The following is an 18,700-nucleotide window of genomic DNA, read 5'->3' as shown; positions in this document are numbered from 1 at the left end:
GGTGGACTAAATCTTGATTTAGGATTTGCTGAATTACACCAGGAATATGAAACAGAGCTCAGAGTACCACCCAACACATGGTCTTTTTTCTATGCCATCCATACGCACAAGAATTTTAATCCCTCCCATCTCCATTAATGAAACAAGGGAAAATGCAATGGTTTTTTCTGGACTCTAGAAGTTTCCAGTAGAGAACTGAGTCAACCCACCCAGGCAGTGTTCAAAGCCAGGTTGGACAAGACTTTGAGCAACTTGGTCTAGTGGAAGGTGTCCCTGCCCATGGCAGGGGAATTTGGGACTAGACGATTTTTAAAGTCCATTCCAGCCCCTTAACATTCTATGATATATTGCTTTTTCCTTCTGTTAGCTACATCATCAACTCCAGTAAGAACATTCCATTGTAGCATTTGCTTTGAATTGTTCTTCTACCTTGATGGAGTAGATGTGCTGGTTTTCTAGCCAAATTTCCCTCTGGATATAATTCAGTTTCCCTACAACAACCTTAACTTTGGCTGTGACTCAGCCTCTCTCTCATTTAAACACAATAGTTCTAGTGCAAATATAGCATGTATCCATAGAGGTAATTGAAAGAGGAGAAAGAATGAATATGGAGTGTTCTGTATACAGGAAGTAGTTCACTTGGCAACATCATTAACTGAAGTAGCCTTGCCTGAATGTACGTCAGTCCTTCAGTGACACTGACAAACTTACTTTGTTTGTCAAGGTTGAGTATTGGCCTTCCCTTTGATCACTAATGTAAATGCTCATGACTTCTACAGCCCTTCACGTGATACTAGCACCCACCACAAGGAGATTATTAAGTCCATTTCTGCTATCAATTTGTAGCTTATATTAAAGCATTTTTAACTTCTGCTTGCTGGACTATGAAACTATGTATCTATACAGACTGATGTACAGAAGTGAAAATACACTGTGGTTTGCATTTTCTTCACACAGAATTACTCAGCATATGAGTATATCCATATAGCAAGGAAGCTGACTGTCAGTTCTCACATATTTACCTCTCTTTTAGTGATAAAAAATTATTTGGAGTCCAAGGTCTTAAAAGAACTACAAATTTTAACAGTTGGTATTTACTATGCCTGTTTAATGCAAACTTTCAAAATCTACCACCCAGTTGGTAGAAGCATTTAGACTCACGTGAGAGTTTAGGCTAATTCAAAAACATCACCTGTTCTGTACTGACTCATGCTCCTCACTGAGTGTACATCAGAGGTGTGACGCTGGTTGCACCAACAGAAGTGGAGAGCTGACCCCTCACAGTGCTGCTTCTGAAGGTGGCCAGCTTTGCTGCTCCAAATAAATGCCTGCCATTTACCTCCATTCCTTCCTCTCCAGCTCCCAAAAGCACAGCGCTGCCCAGAGAGGGCTCAGGACAACTCCCCATGGCCTCCAGAGCCAGGTCAGGCTATCAGGACAAGATATGATTTTCAAAGTGCCTTTAATTGAAAAATCTCTTTTCTCTCCTAAAAAGAATAAATGCTGAATGCAAACTGCAGGACAGTGTCATGTGGAATAAGAATTCTGTGGGCAGGTGGTTTTTTTTTTCCACAAGCTACTTAGCATGCTTGAGTCCTTTTGAATGAAAGTGTTTGTGAGGTTTGTTTGCAGTCCCTGTTTTCCCTGCTCAAATATGCATTTCCGCAGCATTATAACCATACTTAATTCTGAAGGAAGAACATGATGACACCACAATTATCCAGGATTACACTGTTGAAAATTTAGGGGAAAAAACTGAATCCTACAGGTTTTCTCATTTCTATTAAAATCAGATTCTGTGGTCACATCCCAACAACTCTGTGTGTAACACAACTGCTAGTGTTACATGCTAACACAAACAGCAGATAGCAAAAGGGTTGCACTTGAAGGAAGGCTGAATACACAAACTTTATGTGTTATGACTCTTTAGCCTGAAAAGAGAAAGTTGCAAGGAGACTCTAATAAAAAGTAAATGAAATTATGAGTGGCACCAAGAATGTAAAAGGGAACAATCACTCATTGTTCCTCATGGTCCAAGAAGGGAGTTGCCAAATGAAATTATCGATAATAATAATAAATTTGAAACGAATAAAAAGATGTGATTTGTCACCTAATGCCTAAGTAAATTTTGAATTGTATTGCCTCAGTGTCCAGTACACAAAAGTACCAGGGTTCTAAAGTTAATTAGACAAAGTAATGGAAGAAATATCCATCAGAGTCGAAGTTAGAGATTTGACTTCTGCCTTGGCCCTCTGGAACACAGAAAGCTGCAGGGGGGGTGGGGAGGACACACACATTGTGCTAGTTTTGTTCTTTTTTCATTAAGATCTCTGCTATGAAATGTTGTCAGGTATGTGATGGAGAGCTAAAGGGACTTTTGGTCTGACCCAGCATGGTTGTTCATGTGTTTATAGCGAAGATGACATGGTGTTTGAAAGCAGCTTCTACCCTCACTTACTAAAAGCCCAGGCTTTTCAGGATAAGACTATTAATTCCAAGATCTTCTCTCCTGCAGCACCCAATTCCATCCAGACACTGGGTGAAATAACAAAAGAAATGACAAATTCCTGTATGGTCTTTGATATCATAAAACAATTACTACTGATGTAGTGCGCAATGAGGTGAAACAGTAGTCTGAGTAATTGCATCTCAGATAACACAGTTATTATCTTTCCTACCACAAATGATGGAAGTATTTGCAGCTGCTGGAGCAGATCACTTAATCTATTGCCTTTAATTCCTTTGTGGACTCACTCAGCATTTTGCAGAAGTGCCTTTTAATTTTTGTAAACTTTTTCCCCAAAACCTGGCTATTTCATGTCTTCCTGAGTGCTAAAGTGGACTCAGTCATAATCTGTAGCTTTTCCACCTGAAAAGCACTGTTATAGCTATTCCTAGTGCTCAAAATAAAATGAAGATGTTGAAAATCTAAGTGCTCAGTTCTCAGCACTGGATGATCCTGTCTCCTGCTAAAGGCATTTGAAAGCCTTTTCAAAGATAATATAAGGTGATGAAGAAATAAATTCTACATGCTTATGGTATTTTCTTCCTTCCATTGCACCAGAGATGTATGAGGCCTAAGAAACAAAGTTCAGAAGATCAATGAAATAAAGAAGAAATATGCATTACAAGCTAATTCATCTCTGTTATTCATATTTTTAATGGATGAAAAATTTTAGTGTTTTTGTGGTTTTGTTTGTTTGTTTGTTTTAAGAAAACAAAATGTTACTCAAAGATGCCCACATCCTGTTTAAAGCAAGGGAAAACAAGAATAAATACTGTTGGGAAAAAGTGTTGAATACTTGTTTTGTAAGTGAATTTAAATACCATCACTCTAATTTAGCAGACAACCCAAGTGCTTAACATTCATTTTGCTAGGAGAGGAAATGGCATTAGCATAGAAGGTATTCTGATTTTGGAGCTTTGGTACATAATTATCTCTAAATCATTCATGATGCCAAACAATTTCTAGTCCTCTTCATATTGATGTTGAGTTTTATGTTTGCTTGACAGCTTGCATTACACTTGGCCTGGGATAACATCAGTGACAAAAGAGATTAGTTTTGTTTTCATATATGTTGTTTCCCTACCAGCATATTATGGAAATACATAAAATAAGATAAAAACACAATGAATGCATTGACAAAGGTTTGGTTACACCAAATAATGTTTGAGTTTCCTGCATAAGCATGTATGAAAGAAATTAGACACTTAGTATGTAAAGCTATCTAAAAGATTAAGTCCTAAAGTTTATTCTATATTTGATAATCAAACATAATTCAAAGCTCTGAACATGTTTGGGGCAAAAGCTAGATCACTGTTTTCATAAAGAGATGTGGACAGAAAAAAACCCCCAGTGCTTTTCAAGGCACAAGAAGGATGAGTGGTGGGTTGACCTTGGCTGGACACAAGGTGCCACTTTATCACTCTCCTCCTCACTGAACATGGGGAGAGAATATATAAGTCATGGTTTAAGAAAAGGGCAGGAAGAGATCATTCACCAACTACTGTCACACATAAAATATACTTGACTTGGGGAAATTGATTTATTACTGATGAAATTAGAGTAGGATATTGTGAAGTAAAACAAAATCTTAAAGCCCTTCCTCCCACACCTCCCTCCTTCCTGGGCTTAACTTTATTCCTGATTCTCTACCTACTCCTCCATAGGGCACAGGGGAACAGGGAATGGAGTTTATGGTCAGGGCATCATACATTGTCTCTGCTGCTCTTTTCTCTTCATGGGAAGGACTCCTCACACTCTTTCCCTTCTCCAGCGTGGGGTCCCTCCCACAGAAGACAGTCCTCTACAAACTTCTCCAATGTGAGTCATTCCCACAGGCTGCAGGTCTTCATGAACTCCTCCAATGTGTGACCCTTCCATGGGGCTCAGTCCCTCAGGAACAGACTGCTCCAATGTGGGTCCCACATGGGGTCACAAGTCCTGCTTCAGTGTGGGCTCCTCTTTCCCTGGAGCCACAGGAGCCTTCCCATGGGGTCAGAGCCTTCTTTGGGCATTCACCTGCTCCAGTATAAGGTCCTCCAGAGGCTGCAGGTGGATTTCTGCTCCACTGTGGACCTCTGTGGGCTGCAGAGGCACAGCCTGCCTCACCATGGTCTTCACCTGCTTTAGCACCAGGTGCACCTCCTCCCCCCCTCCTTCTTCACTAACCTTGGTGTCTGCAGGGCTGTTTCTCTTCCCTCTCTTCTCTGATGCAATTTCTTTGGCACAGTAACTTTTTCCCCTTCTTAAATCTGTTACCCCAGAGGTTCTACCACTATCACTGATGGGCTTGGCCTTGCCCAGTGGTCTTGAAGCTGACTGGAACTGGCTCTGTCAGAAATGGGGAAACTTCTAGCAGCTTCTCAGAGAAGCCACCCCTGTAGCCCTTCCTACTACCAACACCTTGCCACGCAAACAAAATACAATATTCTACAGGCAGAAGGATAATTGAAGCCAACAAAGTTTTCAGCCACATACGTAATCAGAATTGTGTAATAAGCACTGGGCAAATAGCAGCTTCTTTGGTTCAGTGACTAAACTGAAAAATCAGTATAATGCTTAGCTCTGAGTCAGACACAAGTAAGTGGGTTTTTTGTCTCCTGGCAAAAATGTTTGTTGCAGAGTAGGGGCTTTTTTGGTGGGGTGGTGGAGAGGAAATGAATGATCAAGGTGACATTTTCATCTAACTCAAACAAAACTTGTTATTTTTACCATTTACTTAAAGCTGGCTAAAAATGTGAAACATCACCCCGAAGCAAAAATTCTCATTTGGATTTTTTCAGTATCTCTTCAATTTTTGACAATCACTTCTTTTGAATTAGACTTAAGATCCTAAATGCTTTAGCCTGACACAAAATACCACTTTACAACCAATAATACTTGCTGTCTTTCTTCTACACTTATTATTGCCTCCAAGTCCCAGGTTTTAAAGTTAAGAACAGCAAAGAAGTTGTTTAGAAGCAGAGAGAAGAATTAATTGTCTAGCGATGGATCAAGTAATGATCGTAAGTAATAAAGATTACACTTTTGGACTGTGAGTATCTGTGCACCTGCATGTTCCTTTCTGCTTCGGGGTAGGATGCCACACCTTGTCAGAGTCCCTAGCAGGTAAGATACCTGTAGCTGGTATGCTCAAATTGGAAGGTAGTTGTTCTGTGAGGGGAACAAGGGGATAAGGGGAACAAGGGATAAGATGCAATTTAAAGGTCACCCATGTCTTTTGAAGAGCCATTTCATATTCTTCCTTCTCTTCAGTCATTCCCTTTGGACATGATCTTGTTTCTCTTTCAGGGCTAAGTGCTATATCAGGAAAAAGAGGCCTGATTGTCACTAGACAAAACATAAATTTATGGAGCTGGGGAGCAAGGAGGACTCTCCTCTTGCTGAAGCAGAGAATTTCTATACATTATTGCACAGGCAAATTTTCCTAAATGGGCTAAGGATTATAACAGAAGCAAGGTCACAGATCTCCATTCCCTGATTGGTGCAATAGAAGAGCTGACGGTGAAAAATCAAGGAGGAATTTCTGCAATGTTCTGTGTAAGTTACACATTCCTATATGCCTCAAGGAACATGAATGTTATCCCTGTGAAGCAATGCAACCATATGCCATCTCTGAGCAGAACTGTATGTAAAGGACCAGAAGTAATGTGAAAAAATGTTCCCCATAAAACCCGCAAAAAACCCTAGTTAAGTTGCCCTCAGTGATTATGTGTTTTTCCACCATGTAACTGGATATTCCAAATATTTGCTTAAATCAAGACAAATTGTATTCACAATTTTTCAAATTGTCACATATATTTGTGACTTCATGTGAAATAGAAGCAAAAAGCAATCAAGCATCCTAAAAACTAGGTATCTAGCTCCTATGGCCTGAACAATGGAAAGCAGGCACATGAAAGTCTCAACATGAAAGGAAAACCAGGCACTTTCCATAAGATTTACATACACACCAAAACCTGTCAAGTTGCAAAATCATCTGCATATTTAGAAAAGGTACCTTGGGGATGTACTGTTTGCCCCATCTATATGCTAGTAATGTACTTTGAATTGAGCTTCAAAGATCACATCACATCATGTTAATCTTCTATTAAAATTGCCATAAATTACATTATTAAAACTGCATAAAACCTTCAGAATGCATTCTTCCATGCAAATTCCAGGTTGCCTCAGGTGTCACTTGCTAAATTAGACACACTCATTTTTTCGAAAGAGCACAAAAAGGATTTTAAAAAGCACAGAAGCTTTTTCGCCCTCAAGTTATTCTACACTGCACTACTATGGAACAATTCTTCAGCAGAGATAAATTATGCTGAAATACGTCTTTTTGGATAGCAAAATGCCTTCATGTTTCAAGCAAGCTTTTCCAGAAGCTAACAGTACAAAACTTTCTGATTTGTAACCTGAGGCAATAATCTCTAATGCATTTCATCTAACAGGCCATAAAAAAGAACTGAGAAAAGGAAGGACACTGTCTTTAGAAGTAGTCTTACACTCCTGTAATTCCAATTTGCCACTGTTGCCAGATTATGACATCTAATATCAAGAGCACTATCAAGCAGCAAGGAGAAATACAACGTGTCTGCCTTATTAACTTTTTCTTCTGACAATAATGGAGAGATCAGCTTATTTTTGGAACAGAATTAGAAATAGCACCATTTATTTATATGACCTGAAATTTACCTTTTTACCTTTCTCAAGAAGACAAAGCCAAATGCTCATAATTTATACGCTTGAGTAACCTGTTTTAAAAAACCACCAGCATTACATATATTACATAAGCAGGTTTTCATCAGAATTCTGTTTAGTGTTCATTGCTATGTAGCAGTCTTGGCTAGATTGACACATACAAAAACTGTATCTTGCAGGAGGCTGCAAAGACAGGCAATTATTAAATGGGTGAGCAGCGTTGCCAAATGAAACTGTGAAGAATCTTGTTAATTCAACTTTGTCTGTATAATTGTGGAGGCACCAACAAGGCTTCTTCACACCACTATGTTCCTGTACCAAAGGCATTCTCAGATAACAACATTCTGTGCCAGCTACTCTGCCACTTGATTTTTGGGACAACTGTGACAGAAAGAAATGAAGGCCCCATATTTTAACTTAATAATCAGGGAATTTTTCACTTGCTGGTCAAGGAATGATTATCAAGAAAAATTAAGACCAAAAGGCAGCTCTACATGTCAGCATAGGCACTGTATAGAATATATAGGAAAGGCTTTTCACTACTGTGAAGCAACAGTATATCTTAACAAAATTAAATAAAGCAAGCTAAAACCTCAATTTCCGGTAAGCCTGTAATACAGTCCACATATTTAAAAGGCTGCATCTTGTATTATATTACATTATTTTATAGTGACTATACTATATTCTATTGTGTTGCACTGCATAGAAGAATGTAGTATTGAAACAAAGACCTGTCAAAACGCAGGATTTCGATTTGACCACGAGGTGGGAGCATTGCTCATCACACATACCCCGGGCACAGGCTTTCACCGTATGCAGCAGCTGTTGAACACGTAAATATCCTGTATATTTCTGTGCTAAAACGTGCATGTTACCACTGAAATAATAAGTTGTCAGGACAAACACACAAAAAGGGAACCTTTTATTTGTCTATAGTTTGTAGCTGAAAGAGTATATTTGATTGAATAAACTCCATTTTGGTCCCTGGAACAAAGAGTTACACTGAAACCTTTGCATAAACATTGCAGAATCTCTTCCCAGTGAGGAAAAAAAAATGAGGAGGTGGTAGAAATACTCTGTGAAAGTGGTAATTACAGAATCATGCAATCAGAATAGTTTGGGTTGGAAGGGACCTTTAAAGGTCATCTAGTAAAACTCCCCTGCAATAAGCAGGGACATCTTCAACTAGGTCAGGTTGCTCAGAGCCCTGTTCAACCTGGCCTTGAAAGTCTCCAGGGATGTAGTATCTACCACCTCACTGAACAAACTGTTCCACTGTTTGCCTACCATCACTGCAAAAATTTCTTCCTTATATCTAGTCTGAAGTGGGGAAGAATAATTTTCTCATTTGTTGTTAGTTTCATGAGCAAAAAAAAAATTGCAAAAAAAGAAAGGTTGGATTGTAGATAAAAATCATGTCCATGTGACTTCTTACAGTTTCACATGGGAAAATTAAGTTTTCAAAAATGGTTTAATAGTGTTCTATCCCACAGGAAACTTTTGATAAACTACTTGTGCTAATGATGTCCCTGATAGGGCTGCGTCTTTATGTGGGAAATAGCAGCCCCACATTTCTTTTCTTGGAATGGAAAAAAAGGGCAGTACTGAGTAAGAAGCAATACCTCCCACAGAAAAAAAAGCCAATACTATGAAGATCAGATTAACATGCGGAGACTAACCTTCAAGTTCAAGAGACTTGCACAGGATTTTGAAGCAGTTAAGTCTGAAATCCAAGGCATGCAGCTTGCATAGCCATCCTCAAGCTAGGTTTAATATCATTGGCTTTGGTATGGATAGACTCAGTGGTACAAAGCTCTGGCTAGATTCATAGTTCGTCGCTGTCTCAGCAAGCTTGATTCCCATTCCTGGAGGCACTGGAAGTATTATTGGGTAGCTTCAAGGTAATTGACACAGAAGCTACATTTCACACCTGTGACTACAGTGTAGATGTGCAGTTTCAACGTCTTTGTGTCAATGGATGGATTTTATTATGTGTCCCTGGTCACTAGGTTCCTCACATAGTAGAAGGACAAACATATCAGAATCACTTTGGCATGTATGTATTCCTATAAGAAGATATTACAATGACTTTCTTTGTATATAATTAAAAAAGCAACTTGCATACAGATCCTACAAAGATTTATTCAAAATATATTCTGAACTTTCTTCTCTGGATGTAGGATGCCTGCGCCACAGGACAGGGTAGCAGTATGATGTCGATTGAGTTCAGGGCTTCAGCTGATGCTAATGCGTAGTGGTGAGAAAGCTTAAGCCCTTGTGGTAAATCTACACACACAGGCACCTAATACAAATACCCCCTGAGCTACATACTGAATAGAGGTTGGAAAACCCAAGAACAGAACAGAGGTTGTAAAATCCAAGTACCCTTGACCCTGAAAAAAGTCCAGGCTGAGTTTAACTCACCAGCAAACTACATGTGGTGAGTGCATTATAGCCATAACCTCAATCTTTTTAACTCCCCAGCTCCACCTTTTTCCCCAGCATATGGCATGTGAAAGACCGGCACCAGAGAAAACATATTTTCGCGTAAACATTTCAGTAGCTTGCAAACAGCTATGTATTATCCATGGATCATGTTCCTTTTTCCATATGCCTCACATGGCTGGTAAGGAGATTTGCTCTGGAGTAAGCAATGGACAGAACAGGTTGTGCTGTATTTGGCAAAACAGAAGTGCCACGTGCTTTATTTTCTTAGGTGCATAATTCACAATTTTTCTCTTGATTTTTATCAATGAGATCATTATCTATAATCTGCCTCTACAGTGCCTGAATGAAAAACATTCAGCTTACAAATTGTCCTTCTAATGGACTTGCATAGTTACAGTTGCTTATTCACTGTATTCAACTGGTCCCATGATATTAGTCTTTTCCCTAAAGGGATGATTTGTACTTGTTATTTGTTATTTTTTCTCCTCTTACAGGAGAAAAAATAACAAATAACAAGTACAAATAACATCAAACAAAGATGAGCAACTTGCAAGCAACCGAATTTACACCCTCTATCTTCAAGTCTGCATGAAATATTCACTTCTTGGTCCTCCAACCTAACTAAATAGGTGCCCCTAATCTTTCTAAGACCTTGACAGTGAAGGCCTTCAAATGTAACCTTGTCCTCAAAGTTAGGGATTCATGGGTCTACTCTCTTGGCTGGGCTGGTACTCCTGAATACTCTTTAAAACGCCACAGTGTTTCTGCATCCACCTGGTCCTGCAAGGGCTGCAGCCTTCCAGCACAGCTGTTGCTCAGCCATCACCCACTGGAGCAGGGAGAACAGTCATTCTGCCCATTAATCCTTCTGGGGTTTTGATAGTTACATACAGAGCTGCACATACTCATGAACATCTGAAGAGTAACATGTTATTTGAGTATTTGTGCTTAATTTCTGCATAACCGCACTAAGAGCTGTAAATGGTATTTGTTCAAGACTGTTTTCCTGACAGACATATAACTCAACTATGTAAGTAATGTGACCTCTTAACAAAATAACTGAATTCTTCTAAACAATTGCTACTAAGGAGCCTCTTAAGAAAAAGCATATATTTATGTCTGAAATAAATACAAGCTTCTAGATGAAATTTTCTACATTTTTAATTGAGGTAAAATATTTTCTTCTTATTTGCCACATTTGCTAGAGCAATAGGAATTTAAGTATTTCTTAAAAAGAAGTAATAAAAGAAAACATAGTATCATACTAAACTGCAGTACTTACAATGAAGTTGTCTTTCTTGACCATCAAAGCAAAGCACTGTATTATTTACATTTAGGAATATCTATGATTCAGTGAATTTCACTGAGACATACACAGAAAATGCTAGAAAACTTGTTTCCATTTAGTTTGCTACCTAATACTTCAGCAACTGCCTTAAGCAATGTGGATTCAGATATTATCTGAGAGCCCTGTGGTACACAGGTGAGGAGGTGCATAAGAGTAAACGCACCACAGAATTTAGAGTTATTTTTCCAGTTTGCTGAGGCTGCTAAAAATGTCTGTGAATCTCTACACTAGGCTCAGACTCATTTGAAATTATTCCCAGATGACCATGAAGTCATTCTACGGCTTGGAATTGCTTCAGTTCAACCATGTTTCATCAATTCCCTTTTCAATAGAGGACCTCTATGCTGATATGTTCGCTGCTGCTTGCTTCTCACACCACTGGTTTGACAACATTGGGCAAATTCCCCTTCAGACAATTAAGTCAAGAAAGCTTTGTGTTTATATTGGTGTAGTTTAATGTGATCATGTAAAACAGGGACATCTTGTGCAGTATTTTTCTTAGCTCTGTTTTCTTCGTCTCCAATGAAGCCTGTCCTTACAGACAGTAGAATACAGCCCAAAGAAAGTCAGAAGGATAGAATCTCACAAATCCGCATTTCCTACTATGCAACTCTAATAATCCAGGATTTTTCTTTCAGGCACTGCGCAAAAATTGATGGATAAGGCTTACCAGCTCAACTAAATGGTGCTAGGCATTATGTGAAAGGAATGATTTTCCCTCAGAATGCCCTAATGGCTTTTTTTCAAATCTAATGACTGTTTCTCTTAAGTCTGTTTCTGATTACCACATTTTTTTTTTGTTTTAGAATAAACTACAGATATTTAGGAATCAAAAGATTGCATATAAAAATGGGTGACAAAATGCAATAAAACGTTGTCCTTACCATCTGTTTTCTTTGATTCATCCCCCACACTGGACTTATCTCTTTTGTCCAACTTATTGTCTTCCCTTAATTCACCTAGAAAGAAGCAATAAGAAACATTATAAGGATTTTAATGCAGACTGCAGTTTATTAATGCCTATAACTCAATCAAATGGGAACATCCAAAGGAGATGTTCCTTAGGAGGAAAAGTCTGAATTCAAAAGGAATAAAGCACCAAAAAATTTATCCATCTCCTACAGAAAAGCAAGCTTTACAATCTACTTTTAAATGTATTCTAATTTTTAAAACCATTTAAAGTGCACATGCAAACTCTTAATCCCTCTGATTGCATGCAGGCCATTAAAAACCTGAGTATAAACTTAATTTCAAAATCAGGACTCTGAAACATTTATGCTTTTAAGGGACTAAGATGCTGCAAGACTTCATCATAAGTTTCTGTTTTAAAGAACCACCTTAGATATCCTAAACAGGCCTATATAATTTTGTCTTGCTTTCTCTTACCAGATTCTGTTATCCACAGATTCATTTGGGTTGGTCCTTTGATGACTGTATCAGGGAACAATCATCCTAGCATTGATAACTGCCTTTAGAGTCTCTGTAGCAAACCAGAAAATTAAGGCCTTTGGCAGAGCAATGGTTGATGCAAAATTAAAACGGCAGCTTGAGCTGGGGGGTATTTTATGAAGCCAGGAAAGTTAACCAGTCATTCTCATTTTCTGTCCTCTATTAGTCATACAGCAGAGCACATCAGACTTTCCTAGACCATCCCTTCATTGAATGCGAATGCTGAATGCAAGATCAAATAAAAAATAACTTAAAGGGAGAGCTGCAGCAGAACAAAGCTATTTCAGTTGCAGTGTCCAAACAGCAGCAAAGAAGGTGTCCTTCTTTCAGATATCCAGTGAAACAAGACCAGTCTGTCCAGATGGGGGCAGGCAGTTTGTCCTTTCCTCATGGAGTAATGGCTGTGAATTTGTAACACACACTTTAACACAAAAAGCTGTAAAAGTCTTGCTTAAGAATTTTGTAAACATGAGGTATGCTACAGGGCTGTATTAAAGTGATGCTTATTCCATTTCTATTCCTGTTTTGGTACTTCCCAGTCTTTGGATCAAGATTAAAGGTATTACATGTTAAAGAGGATCTGTTCTGCCTTCAAAATACTCATGGGCAGTGGATATTTATTTTTGGAACAGCTCCAAAAAAAAGAAAAATTGAAAAGAAGCATGGTCTCCCTCTTCCACAATGTGCCCTAACCACTGACATGTTTGTTATTCTTGGATGGCAGTGGATCAATCTCTCTCTCCAATTAAGATCCATCATAGTAGAAAAGAGGAATAGTTTTCAAATCTTAAAATATTTAACAAGATGGGAAAAAAGCATGTTCTGTTCAGCTTTTATACAAAACTTTTCAGGTTTTTCTTCCTAAACTCACTGTATGTGTGAGAGAAAAATGAAAGCAAGATGATACAGGACAAGAAGCACCCTCCTCAGCTGATCACACTGACACTGACTTGGGGTACTTGAACAGAGAGGTATGAGCAGATCCAAACAGGGTTTAGGTGTCTGTTTGATAAGGGTGGCCTTAAAAAAAAAAAAAAGGATACTATCTTCAGGAAATGAAATAAAAATGTACCTAGCAAAGCACAAAAGTCTTCTTGCATTTCCTCCACCATCATACAGATGATGGTAATGATGAGATAATAATGGTTTCTAACCATTGCATAAAGAAGTTGCTTGACCCTAACTGTGTGCAGGAAAAGATGCTGAACATCTACACACACATTATTTCACAGTTCAGTCTCTCAGAGAAAGAACACAGGCAGTTAATGACAGAGAAACTTTAAACTCACCTGACACACAATTTCTGAACTTTCATTGAATATTATGAATAGGTAACTTTTGAGTATTGTAATATCTACCCTGCCATAGTGCCAGCAGCAGAGCAGAATGATAATCATAATGATCTTTCTGAAAGGGATTAAAGAAACAGAGAAATAATGAGGTAAATACATTACGATGAGATATTAACATAAGGGAAGCTGTGCTGAATCCAGAGATATGAATGTGAAGATCTCATCAGTCTCCAAAGACTCTGCAGAGATTGTACCTCCTAAAGGTACATAATCCCATAAATTAAGGAGCAGAATTTCTTTTCCTGAGGAAGATGCTAATTTTCAGAAATCACTATAATTCCTTTCAAAGCACTTTTGACACCTGCAGCCAAGAAGCATTGCAGAAAAAGGTACTATCAAAATTACTAGAGAACACTTAATCCCCATACTGTTAGAAGCATGTAAAACAAAGGATTTCAAAATAAATGTTCGATGCAGTCCAACTGGGATTTCATATGTCCCTAACATTTTTGATTTCCTGGGGGGCCCATTCCTATTCACCCATGTAACACTGAAGAAAAATCATAAAAGAGCATGACAGTTCTGATTCCCACAGTCCTTCCAATCTAGAAAAACCCTAATGATGAAGGAATTAACGGGAAAGGCAAGCAACCATGAAAATAATATCAGGAATGTTTTAAATAGAATTTCTGCATCTCCTGCCATCTAAACTCACTGTTTGAACCTAGGACTTTCAAAGTCTATATGCTCACTCAGTCTTTTTCTAAGACAAAGTTTCTAAGTGTCTTTTTTGCTAATTTTGCACTGCCTGATACTAGCCAAGTTTGTGACAAGTCAATGTGCCTGTACTGCCATTTTTTGATATCGGCTTCAGGGAACAACAGTGAAACAACCTAGAGATAATTGATCTGTTCTCATGGGTATATGTCATGGGTTAAGATTGGGCCCCCCTGAGAGATAGGGGCTCAGAGGTGATTGGGTGCCAGGGCAGCATTCCCTGGAGAGCCAATCACCACTCGTCTTGTTAGTTTCTGCTAAAAATCAAATATATACAGCATTGGAAGCTGTTGGCAGTTTTTCTATTGGTGTCTGCTGTGTGTAGGTGTAGAAGACCAGGGGGTGGCTGGGCTCCTTCTTCCCCCCTCTGGGGGGGAGAGGGGAGCCCTGCGGCCCCCCCAACTCTGCCTAGGCCAGAGTTAAAAACAGCATTGAAGTGAGTGTTTGTGAGGGATGTGACTCACAAACAACTGGTAAGTGGGAGAGAGAGAGAGAGAGGCAGGCCTTGCAGCCAGGCCCTCTTCTTCTTCCCCCCCTTTGCAGACAGGCTGCAGAAGGGGGCTGTTTTTCCCTCTCGCTGTTTAGTGGGAGTGGATGCAAGGCTCAGCACTGAAGCAAAGCCAAGTGGATGGGCTGATAACAAAACAGCTCGAAGCCAGGGAAAGGAATCCCAGGCAAAATTGGAGACGGGCCAAAGGGCTCGGGAGTTGCCCTGCTGAGGTTTGACCAGGGGCAGCCGAAAACTGACTTAGAGGACGGTACGTTGATAAGCTACACTACAGCAGCCTACAGAACGGAGGTATGAGACCAAGAGAGAGAGATCACACAGCAGAAATGACACAGGACAAAGGAGAAAGGACTCAAAGCTACCTTCTTAGACTTCATGAAGAAGAAAGAACTGCAGCAAACAGCTGAAGGTTGGTAGGGAGTGTTCAGAGGCCCCGAACACTCCCATGAGAGAGAGACTGGTTACTTATCAGCCTGAAAAGGCTTTTTCCTGGATTAAAGTTAAAAGGAGAAGCTTCGAAGGGACTGATAGAAGTGTAATGATATATATATAGCTGCTTTTAGTTTGTACAGTATATTTATTTGTGTAAATAAATGTAAATACTTTCCCCTTCCCCTATAGAAGCCTCTGGCCTGAAAGTTTTCTCTTTGGTGTTGGGATAAATTGTGGGAAGGAGTGAGAAAGACTGGAAATTGGATTTTAGATTTCTAATGTGGCTCAAACTGCCACAGTATAATAATTTTTTTTAATGTTTAATGGAATTTTCAAACATTTTTTTCACCTTTATTGGGTGAAGAATGAGATTCTTATTTTAACTCAGTTCTACAGCAAGTTAAAAACACTGGAATAAAATTTCTGTCAAACTCCCCCCCCAAAAAAAATGAAGGCTTGTGACTATCCTTATTAAAAGAAAACTGAGCAAAAGAAGGATATATAAAATAAATTCTAAAAAAAGAGAGGAGAAAAATCCTCTGCCTGAAAACATATTTATATCTGAGACTCAAATCAAAGATGCCTTTAATTGGCTTTAAAATGAGTTTATAAGCCAACTTTGGATTCTCCTCTGTTCTCTCCTCCACCCAAACAATGATGTTCTTTGAAACAAGAATATTTGTTTCAGCTTTCAAAACTCTGTATCATAACAGGCTGCTTCATTTGCATGAGATAAATATTTTTTCCTTTCCTCTAAAAGTGCCCAGGCAGACACGATGAACTCCATCTTCTGTGGAAAAACGCTACTCAGAAGTTAACATACAGTTTCTGATTTCCATATGCAGGTGACTATGCCTACACACAGGAAGAGACTCTGGCCCCAGAACATCCTTTTTCAGGATATCACGTTCCCCCATCACTAAGGTGAGATACTGGTTTTAGGGCTGGATTTATGTTTCAGTGGAAGGAGAGAACTCACCATTCTGGACATGCTGTTTCTCTTCTCTCACTGTGTGATGAGAGTTTGTTCCCTTATCTGTCCTAGGTATGTTTTTCCCTTGAGAGGCTTTGTGTTTGTTCATGCCCCTTTGCTGAGTCTCATTTACAGAATTTTTACTGCAATCTGTGCTTTTGCTTTCCCCAGGATTTGGTTCTTTGCTGTTCTCTGTATTTGTTGCTGTGGTATCTTCAGCTGGCTTCTCATCCTTTTTGCTTTCCTTTTCATCTGTTCCCTGATAGGCATTTTCCTCTGCTTCTTTCTTAGTTTTTTCTTCTGCATCTTCAGCAAAGAGAGAAGCAAAACAAGGAAAGAAATCGCAACTATCAGTCAATTTGACAACTCACATCTAAATTTACTTCAGTATTTCACATACAAACAGTTTTTACTTAAAAAAAAAACAACAGAAAAAGAGCACAGGAGAACATTTAACAAAGTATTCTGAAAACAATATCCCAGGCTGGCCTAAATGTATATTATGTGTGTGTCCTTTTTTTACCATATAAAGTTCACCTTTGAAAAAGTGGTTCCACAAAATTCTTAAAAGGCAAAAAGAGATATTAGCTACTGAAGGCTCTAGGGTGCCAAAGCTATTTTCATTTTTGACACACAAGAGTCAAACAGCATTTAGTCTCACATTGTACTAGCTAACTCTAAGCACATAAAGTCTTGGTTCTTTGATATCTACTTTTTCTCCCTCTTGTTCCAGGTTGCTTCCAATGCCAGCTTCTTTATCTCTTCCCTTCCACTTAGAGTTATCCTTTCTTTATGGTTCCATCCTTTCCTGGCAGACTAATACATTGCTACTAGTGCTTGCCATGCCATCCCCAAAAGTTTTACAGTCAATCACAAATATACAAATGTATAAATTCAAAAGTGAATGTTGAACAACAGCAGCACCTCAAAATAATGTCATTCGATTAAAAAAAAAAATCACGAAGAAGCCGTTTTCCTCCATCCAAGATACTATTCTTGTTCTCGTCCAAACATTAGGTACTTATGTGACACTTACTTGTAAGACAGGTTGCAAATTACTTTTGCTTCAGGTATAGAGACCACTACATTTCTAGCCCAGGTCAGGTACAGCACTCCCCAACAGACTCAGCTGCAAGGGCTTTGTTTGGCTTCGTGCATCCCACTGAAAAGCAGAACACAACCACAGTCCCTCAAGACAGCCCTCAAACTAATAAACCTGACTGGGTGTGCACAAACTCTGGGCAGAGAATCCATAATTTTCTTCCCCTTTTGCATGATCAATAGAGACTTAATCTGCAAAAGCAGATGAGTAGCTCAGCAGACACTCAATTTGGAACCTGTGAGCTTATGCAGCTTCAGATCATAACTGTATCTATACTGAGTCTAGCACAGAGATGTAACCAACCTATTATTGAGTTGAGAATATTCAGGCCTACTCCTTATGACCCCATCAAGCAGTGATTTTAATCGTGATAAGAATCCACAGATGTATCTCTTGTTTTCTGAGAGACTATATAAGCTGACAAACAGAGGAGCAGATCCTATAAAACGCTGAGTGAAGTCTACCTCAGTCCTAGGGAAGTATTCTTGACATGTATAAGGAAGATGTTTTGACCCTTACAGGAGCAGGATCTTGGCCAGTATGTAAAAATTACATTGTCAAATACTTCTTATGAGTGAATCAGAACCAGTTTTAAGAAAAATGTACCAATGGGGTACGAAAGTGGAAAGCTGTCCTTATAAGAAATACCAATGTGCATTTCCCTTGTCAGCAGCTACATAAAGTAAACTAATTTTTAAATTAATAAATTATGGTTCACACAAAAACATAATTCGATTAGTCTTTCTCACTCCACTAATCATTCCTGAAATCTGTGCTAGCTAAGCTATACATATTGATATTTTTTCTGGAGTCTCATAGATTTCACAGAATATTCTGAGTTGGAAGGGACCCACAAGGATCATCAAGTCCAACTCTTCAGTGAATGGGCTGTACAGGGATCAAACCCATGACCCTGGTGTTATTAGCACCATGTTCTAACCAACTGAGCTAATCTCAGAGTCCCATTGCATACAGAAGGATTCCACTCATTTGAGGATCTGAAAAAAGTTATGTTTTGCACCTGAGCCGCAGGAGAGAAATTTGTCTCAGGAGACTACAATACCATTGGATGAGCGCCTCTTGTCAAAAGCAGTGTTAGAAAATACTTTATCTAAATAGTGCTTTGCACATCAGGGTGTTTGTTTTGTAGTTATTTAATGATGATTAAATTTAAATAGC

At 38.9% G+C, this 18,700-nt stretch overlaps 1 protein-coding gene across 13 annotated transcripts in view; it reads right to left on the bottom strand.

Annotated features, from left to right (window-relative positions):
• PDE1C (phosphodiesterase 1C) overlaps positions 1 to 18,700 on the bottom strand; it is a 358,417-nt gene that overhangs the window by 21,793 nt on the left and 317,924 nt on the right. For 7 of the 13 annotated variants that reach the window (XM_064667361.1, XM_064667344.1, XM_064667334.1 and 4 more), the window contains 2 exons: positions 16,426 to 16,725; positions 11,873 to 11,947 (listed from right to left, as the gene is read on the bottom strand). In XM_064667361.1, the coding sequence (XP_064523431.1) occupies positions 11,873 to 11,947; positions 16,426 to 16,725 (375 nt within the window). Of the gene's footprint in view, positions 1 to 11,872; positions 11,948 to 16,425; positions 16,726 to 18,700 lie in introns of those variants that run through there. The other 6 variants (XM_064667384.1, XM_064667404.1, XM_064667413.1 and 3 more) reach the window with 4 other exon arrangements.

The sequence above is a fragment of the Pseudopipra pipra genome, chromosome 1 (assembly GCF_036250125.1).
Source record: "Pseudopipra pipra isolate bDixPip1 chromosome 1, bDixPip1.hap1, whole genome shotgun sequence".
Lineage (NCBI taxonomy): Eukaryota > Metazoa > Chordata > Aves > Passeriformes > Pipridae > Pseudopipra > Pseudopipra pipra.
This window is presented reverse-complemented; position numbering and strand designations above follow the sequence as displayed.